The sequence below is a fragment of the Populus euphratica genome, unplaced genomic scaffold (genome assembly GCF_000495115.2).
Source record: "Populus euphratica unplaced genomic scaffold, PopEup_1.0 scaffold833.1, whole genome shotgun sequence".
Lineage (NCBI taxonomy): Eukaryota > Viridiplantae > Streptophyta > Magnoliopsida > Malpighiales > Salicaceae > Populus > Populus euphratica.
In genome coordinates, this window is record NW_011500693.1 from 79843 (window position 1) to 88750 (window position 8908).

The window sequence follows — 8908 nt, forward strand, 5'->3', positions numbered from 1 at the left end:
ACTATGTCACTTTTATTGATGACTTTAGCAGAAAGGTATGGGTCTACTTTCTGAAAAATAAATCTGATGTGTTTGACACATTCAAGAAATGGAAGGCTATGGTTGAGACTGAATCAGGTTTGAAGCTGAAATGCTTACGATCTGATAATGGAGGAGAATACATTGATGGAGGTTTCAAGGAGTATTGTGCTATCAACGGTATCAGAATGAAAAAAACAGTTTCAGGCACACCACAACAGAATGACATTGCTGAACGGATGAACAAGACCATCAATGAACGAGCTAGAAGCATGAGGTTGCATTCTGGGCTACCTCAAACATTCTGGGCTGATGCAGTTCATACTGCAGTTTACTTGATCAACCGTGGACCATCAGTACCTTTGGAGTTCAGACTGCCCGAGGAAGTCTGGAGAGGAAAAGAAGTACAGCTTGCTCACCTAAAAGTCTTTGGGTGTGTTTCCTATGTGCATGTAGACTCTGATGCTCGCAACAAGCTGGATGCCAAATCAAAGAAATGTTTCTTTATTGGCTATGGAGATGAAGAATTTGGATTTCGGTTCTGGGATGATCAGAACAGGAAGATTATCAGAAGCAGGAACGTGATCTTCAACGAGAAAGTTTTGTACAAAGACAAATCAAGTACAGAACTAGAGATAACTGATTCAGATACGAGTCCACAGAAATCTGAATTCATACAATTAGAAGGGCTTCCTGATGTTACCACTCAAGAGTCCACACAAGATAGTTCAAGCACTTCAGTACCCACCACTTCTACACAAGATAGTGCAGAGCCAAGTGAACCAGCTGTTCGCAGGTCTTCAAGGACTATAAAGCCTCCACAACGGTTCACACTTCTACTGAATTATATCTTGCTGACCGATGGTGGTGAACCATTAAATTATGAAGAATCCTTACAAGATGGAAACTCGAGCAAGTGGGAGTTAGCCATGAAGGATGAGATGGAGTCATTGCTGAAGAACAAGACTTGGGAGTTAACCAAACTGCCTGAAGGAAAGAAGGCCCTGCAAAACAAGTGGGTTTACAGAGTAAAGACCGAGCATGACGGAAGCAAACGGTTCAAAGCAAGACTTGTTGTAAAAGGGTTTCAGCAAAAGAAGGGGATCGACTATTCTGAGATATTTTCTCCAGTTGTGAAGCTTACAACAATCAGAGTTGTTCTGGGGATAGTAGCTGCAGAAAATTTACATCTTGAACAATTAGATGTAAAAACAGCATTTCTTCATGGAGAATTGGAGGAAGACATTTACATGCAACAACCAGAGGGGTTTGCAATACCAGGAAAGGAGAGTCAAGTTTGCAAACTAAAGAAGAGTCTATATGGTTTGAAGCAAGCTCCAAGACAGTGGTACAAGAAGTTTGATAACTTCATGAGTAGTACGGGATACACAAAATGTCAGGCTGATCATTGTTGCTATGTCAAACATTTTGACAACTCCTATATCATTCTACTGCTATATGTGGATGATATGTTAATTGCAGGTTCCAGCATGGAAGAGATTGACAAGCTAAAGCAACAGTTGTCAAAACAGTTTGAAATGAAGGATCTGGGAGCTGCTAAACAAATACTTGGCATGAGAATCATCAGAGACAAAGACAAAGGCATACTAAAGCTTTCACAGGCAGAGTATGTCAAGAAGGTTCTCAGCAGGTTTAGTATGGATAATGCTAAGCCAGTATGTACACCTCTGGGGAATCATTTCAAGCTCAGTAAAGACCAGTCACCAAAAACTGAGCTAGAACGTGGATACATGGACCAGATCCCATACGCCTCAGCTATCGGCTCCTTGATGTATGCCATGGTCTGTACTAGACCAGATATTGCCCATGCAGTGGGAGTTGTAAGCCGATATATGAGCAATCCTGGAAAGCAGCATTGGGAGGCAGTGAAATGGATCATGAGGTACTTAAAAGGCTCATCGGAGACATGTCTTACTTTCACAGCTGGCGGTTTGAAACTTGAAGGTTTTGTAAATACTGATCTAGCAGGAGATGTTGATAGCAGAAAGAGTACTACAAGTTATATATACACTTTAAGAGGCACTGCTGTTTCTTAGAGTTCTTCCTTGCAAAAGATAGTTGCTCTTTCAACAACAGAAGTTGAATATGTTGCAGTTTCAGAATCTGCAAAAGAGCTAGTATGGTTACAGAGTTTTCTACAAGAATTGGACAAGATGCATGGAAAGGGTACTTTGTATAGTGATAGTCAGAGTGTAATCTTCCTTGCCAAGAATCCGGCATTTCACTCCAGAACAAAGCACATACAGATCAAATATCACTTCATCCGGCAATTGCTCGACGATGAACAACTGTTACTTGAAAAGATCTGTGGAAGCAAAAATCCAGCTGACATGTTAACCAAAGGAGTTATTCTTGATAAACCGAAGCTGTGTAAAGCTTCAGTTGGTCTTCAAGATTAAAAGACAGATCTAGCACCATTTGTGTCCAAGTGGGAGATTGTTATGTATGGACACAAATAGTAGGTGGCAGTCATGTGATTGCAATGCAAGAGTCAATGGTAGGTGCCTAACCAAAGAAATTGTTGCCCACCATTGTTGACCAAAGGAAGAAGATTGTCTCCCACTTCAACTATAAATAGAGTGTCATTGATAGCTGAAGATACCACGAAATAGAGAGAAACACAGAGAGAGTTTAGAGTGAGAGTTGAGTTGAGTAGAGAAGTTTTTTCTCCTCCTTGTTTTGTTGTTTGTATTGCTTTCGAGCTTCATTAATACAAATCAGTAGCTCCGTGAAGTAGGCAAGTTGCCGAACCAGTAAATTGATGTGTGTTTGAAAGCTTGAATATCCTAACAGTGGACACTCCATCCATCTGTAATCCCAGTCAGAATATCTACACTTTGGAGTGCTGGTTGAAAAGACAAGTCAGTAGCAAAATTAATATCCGGAGAGCGTCAATCAATTCAGGTACAAGTAATTCCAATCCTTTCCAAAATCTGGGTGGGTTAAAAATTCATTCATTTCATACAATAAACTCAAAATACGCTCAAGCAATGCAGTTAGGTGCATAAAGCAATGTAAATTAGAAATATGTATGCTCACCCCCACCCAAAACCTTTAATATATTAATTCATAATCAAAAGTCCATTTGCTTTTATTGACAATCCAATCTTCTGACAAGTTTGTTCCTTAAAAAAATAATTTTATAAAAATATGTAGAACAAGGCCTCCAAAGCCAAATTGGAGGATGCTACGCACTAGAGATGACATATCGTAAGAGTAAACAGCTTCTATCCTAATTTCAAACTAGATTTCATTTTTTTCAGGTTTTTGTTAAGCTGCAAAACCAAAATAGAAAATTGCTATTGCAGTTGCCTGTTAACAATCCAACCCGTATACGATAAATTGAAAAAGTCATGCAACTCCAAAATTGTTAACATCGATCAGTTTGAACCTCTACTTGGCTCCACTGAAGCTTCACCATCAACCAAAAGTATTAACTACAAGTTTGTCACATGGAATAAGAATTTGAAACAATCAACTCCTAACCAGAACAGTTTAAAAATATAGCATAGTAATATAGACACAGAGGAAAGACATGAAGCAATTAAAGAACATGTAAGCAAAAATCTAGGGGATGTGTGTGCAAGTTTGTGTTGGGGGAAGGGGAGAGGAAACAATAATCTTACTAATCTTTGGCGTTAGAAGACATCTTTCGTATATCCCATAGTTTGGTAGGGAGGAAACAATAATCTTACTAATCTTAACATCTTTCGTATATCCCATAGTTTGGTAGTCTGATCCTTTCCATTAGAAATAAAGTAAAGCCCATCTCCACGACTATCTATGAATGTAATGCCTTCTAGATGTCCCATCAAGACCCTTGCTGCTTTCCCTTTTGAGATAAAGCATCGCCTATCCCACACCTGTACAAGTTAAAATAGAAGATTAGTGAAAATTCCTTTATTAAAAAAAAATACCAATTAAGAGATGCAAAATTAGTGCCAAGTTAAATTTCTGCAGTCTTGAAAAGGCATCATTATTTATTCAAAATGGCTTAGTTTCTGGTTAGCCTTATATGGCTTGAGACAAATTGACAATTGTAGTAGCATACAGTAGCTACCAAGGCACCAGTAATAAAAATTCTGCTCAACCTACAGTGAGGCAGCTGCAAACTGGTTAAACCAGAAAGAATATCGTGTAGCACTTTGGAACATGATGACATAAATCTTCAAAGTCAAATGGATAGCTTTTACCTTACAGAGGTTATCATCACTTCCAGAATATAAGAGATGGCCAGCTTCATCCGCAAAACAAACCGTGTTAACATCAGACTGCATGAGAAACAAACATAAGATCATGTGACATATCCAAAAACACTAAGCCCTGCTTGAGAGTAAGTTGCAAAAATTTAACAATTGCATTTTAATGACTCTTGCCAAGAAATAGGTTCACAGATGTTCCATGTAAAAGTTCACTGAATATAGACCTACCCTGCATTCAAAGAAGGGAAATGATAGAGAAGGGGAGAAAAGACAGTACGAAAAAGAAAGGGAAACATCAACTTTTGTGCAGGTAAGAGAAATAATGATGCAACTGTATGATTTTAGTGTAAACTTCACTTGAACCCATGTACGAAAAGCAACAGACTTGGCTTGCTGCTTTCTTACTCTAAAATATGGACTGATGAATATGCCATATGAATAATTTTTCTAACAAATTAAAATTGAGAACAAAACAAGATATTGTCTTTTGCAATGCACAATAGATCTATCAGTCAATAGGTAGGCAATGGTTTGCGTTTTTGGTTGCAAAGGAATCAGATAGACAATTTATAGTGCATTTCTGTCTATAAACTAAAAACTCTGAGAGGAAGTAATACAAGAGGAAAGTCGCTTACAGATTGTCTAGATGTAACTCAAACCTACTTAATAAATTCCCAAGAAACAACACATTCTAAGTTTCAAAAAATCAATATACTACGTATGATGAATCGTATGATACCTTATGTGCCAGAACTCGGAGGCTGCAACTATTTGCTTCAAGATCATAAATATATATTGAATTATCACTACTTGCAGCTACAAGCTCTCGCCCATCAGTTGAAAACTTTACAGAGAAAATCCCAAAGTCATCATAATCATCATCATTGCCAGAAAAATTCAAAACATCATGAATTTCCTGCATATGGAAACTTTGATGTGAATGAAACCAATGACCATATTCTCTTTGTAAGATTAAAGTGCTCAAATCTTGATTGATCACTCTGCGGCACTAAAACAATGAAGAAACAAAATGCATAGGTTCAAGTTATATTCTTTAAAATTCCCTAGGAAAAACAATGGCTGTCTATAAGAGGACAGCTAAGTGAGCCATAGCTCAGGGTGCTGGATTGCCTCTATGGAGCACAAAATGGTGTGCTCCAGTGAGCATCTCATTTAACAGATCAGATGATCAAAAGCATCATGACCATGGCTTGATATTTAATAGTCATGATAACATGGCCACCCGTCAAGAATAAGGACTACTTCACAGTGCTAAATAGCATCTAGCCAAACAATTGTGCCCTATAGCGCACCAAGTAGCACACATCATTCAGACACTACAGCCATGGGTAGAACATCCAATACACTCATTGCATAATTAAATAAATAAAATAATCCCATCTATCACCGTTTGTAACAGCAATGCAACATGTTAATTCTGAGATGATGACCCAAAGGCATAGTTCTGTAAGATGAAAGCTAATATCACAACAGCTGAAAAGATTTTAGCCTTTTCATCCTACACTGAACGATAACATATAAATATAAGAAACTAAGAAAAAAATACATCCACAACAAGCATGGCACGTGGCACACATACCGTTACATTTGCCAGTGACTCTGTTGCAGCAGATTCAATATTCACAATATGGACAACAGGTGACAAACTAGCATACACCTGCACATTAAAATTGAAGGTAAATGGAATCAACAAAGGAAAGCACTGCATCCAAGTTATAAAATTAAATCTCATTGCACGTCAAGTCTACAAATCAGTTCGTCCCCAATGAAAATTGGCATGGCTAGACACGAGTGGAAGATCCTGCAAATTATACTTGCAATAGTATAGAAGCCCAAAAGATAATCCAAGTTTTATCTTCTACCCTATATGGTGCAACTATTTCAAGTATTGCATAAATCCTGGTAAAATCAACAGCAACAGTAAAAGCCATTAGACAGGAAAATAAGGATGAGCTGTAAGCAATTAATAAAATTATGCTGGCCAACAACAAGCACAGTTCCAAAGTTAGGCTAAGTTGCAGTATGCCATTAGACAAATTGACTTATTGTAGACAACCAAAAAGATATAAAGACCTAAAACAACCAAGTAACCCTTGTTTAAGGCTGTTTATCCCAATATAAAAAATTAATTTACAAGGGAGCACTTACGCCCTGTCCATAACAATCCAAAACAATGATATACACACAATCCGGAATTCAAAGAGATTGAATCTAAAAATGCATAGAGAGATGATCATACATTCTCACAGACACACTCACACACAAGTACAACAGGGGCACATGTCATAAACAGGACATGATATGCGCAATATAGCAAGACTCGGCAGGCATATAATCCACCAACCTGTATGTTAAACAAAATCAAAGAAAATTTCTGCTCGGTACTTAATTAATTTGGTAACAGGTCATAAAAGAGGTGGTCCGCCAAAGAGACAGTCCTCCACTAAACCCAGAGAACCTGCATTAATGCATTGAACTACAGTATAATAAGAGATGAAAAGGCTCCAGTAAACCCAGAGAACCAGAACTAATGCATTGAACTACACTATATGACTACAATAATTTACTTCCTATCTTAGTAATACATAAACATCTTTTTTCCATCTAGAATCATCAGAAACTTACAAGATAGTGCTGATTGGGAGAAAGACATGCATCAGTGATCGTCCATCTTAAACTTTTGGCTAAAATGTCCTTCTTAACTTTCCATCCCTTATCCACATTATATATCCTAATGTGGCTTCCCTGTTGTACAAGAAAAGTTTTTACTCAAAAAATAACTTTACAAACAGTCCCATTAATTTAAGTATCCCCAACTATTTATGAAGGATAATGCCTGGTCGAGAATAATAACTTTATTTTCTGCCCCAAGTAAATGAACAATACCTGACATCCCGCAATGAAAAGAGTACCGTCATCTGAAAACTGAGAAACATAAGTCCTACTATCCAACTGCTCTACCGTGCAAGACCATTTACAGGCAAATATCGACTTAAAACATGACAACTATCTGCGGATGAGAATCTCCCTCTCCCGGAATAGTTACCCTCTCGACCAACCAACATTTTCATAGTTGAGACGGGCAGCCTCGACCTGCCAGGCATGTCCTTGCTCAAAAGCTCATGAGGCCGTGACCTAAGCTTTGTGAGTTGAGCAATCTCATGGTAAAAAATCTCATTGGGTCCTTGACTAGAAGAGGATCCCTCGGCAGCAACTTTATCACCACACTGATCAGTAATCTTATGTATCCTATTCATATTATCCTTATCCTCAAATTCCTTCAACAACCCACTTCTAATTTACAGCCATGGATGCTGAAACCCTATGAAGTTACTTATTATCAGCATAGACAACAAATCAACTGCCCCACTGTCCGTCAAATCCTGCGAAACAGAACCATATAGGCAAAAGAAATGAAAAGGAAGTTTTTCATCATTTGAAGAATCAAATGAGTATCTAACCATCGAACTGTATAAATTCAATACCTTAAGGCAAGAAAAGATAACAACTTTGAAATTTTCTCCACTCAAAGCAAACAGATTACTTAAATTAGCATCCAAACATCAACTTTATTAAAAAAAAAAAAACAGAGAAAAGACAAATGAAATTAAAGTAGTGAAATGATCCTAAAATTCCCACTTCATGAAATTAAAATAGTGAAATGATCCTAAAATTCCCACTTCATATTGCCAATCAATATGCTTGTAAGAGAAAATCAAATGAAAAATAAATGAAGTGGAGATAAATAATTCAATAACTTCATTTAGTTGAGATAATAAATTATAAAATAAATATTAAACAAGTTATAAATAGGACCGTTGTTGTCTCTTTAGTGTTTGATGATCAGGATTCAGTGGTTGAAAACTTGTAATGAAGGAAGCCAAGCACAAGGGCAGAAGCAGTCCAGTTAACCAGTGATAAATCTAAACTTAACTAAACTAAAAAAAACCTTTTAAATGCTCAAAAACTAAACGTTCCCAGACCCACCTTCAATAGAAAGAGCCATCAGCCCAAGCATTCATGGGCTTCGTCCAGATAAAAAACCTACCCCCTCACTCATGAGCTTAATTTTTTTTTTTAAAAAAAATCTAATCTTATGAACATTTAAAAAAAAAACTTAATTTTTATAAATTTAATTTTTTAAAAAATTCCAACTCTCATGAACCAGCCTTGAACAAAACCCAAAACCTGCATTAGGAACAGAACTGAATTTCTATGTATTCCGGATTATATATTTTTTATATTTTTAGAAATATATAAATTCTTTTAACATTAACTATATTTTTATTAATATTAATATTGTGTAAGAAATAATATATAATTTTTTTAAGAATTTATTATATTTTTATCACATTAATATTTATATAAAAAAATATTTATTTCTTAATGAATATGTCAGAGATATGTTTTCTTATTAAAACTACCAAGATAACATTATATTTCAGTCTTTTTTATTAAAAAAGAGATTCATGAGCTATAAATATATCATGAATCCTTTAAAACTTCATATTCATAATCTCTATACTCAAGTGCATATATATTTTTAGAATATCTTTCTCTAAAATATCACTGTATATATTTTTTAATCCCAAAATTTACTAAATAAAACCTTTTGCAATTACCGCCTCCAATTATTTTGGTTTACT

At 36.2% G+C, this 8908-nt stretch overlaps 1 protein-coding gene across 1 annotated transcript in view; it reads right to left on the minus strand.

Moving 5' to 3' along the window:
* The window catches only part of LOC105116024 (LEC14B homolog), a 13685-nt gene extending 6166 nt beyond the window's left edge, over window positions 1-7519 (minus strand). The window contains exons 1-9 of the mRNA XM_011013159.1: window positions 7322-7519; window positions 7149-7268; window positions 6888-7007; window positions 5842-5919; window positions 4981-5157; window positions 4233-4310; window positions 3773-3902; window positions 3666-3714; window positions 2834-2884 (exon numbers count right to left, since the gene is read on the minus strand). Coding sequence (XP_011011461.1) covers window positions 2834-2884; window positions 3666-3714; window positions 3773-3902; window positions 4233-4310; window positions 4981-5157; window positions 5842-5919; window positions 6888-7007; window positions 7149-7268; window positions 7322-7519 — 1001 coding nt within the window. The remainder of the gene's footprint in view (window positions 1-2833; window positions 2885-3665; window positions 3715-3772; window positions 3903-4232; window positions 4311-4980; window positions 5158-5841; window positions 5920-6887; window positions 7008-7148; window positions 7269-7321) is intronic.
* Window positions 7520-8908: the final 1389 nt, after the last annotated feature.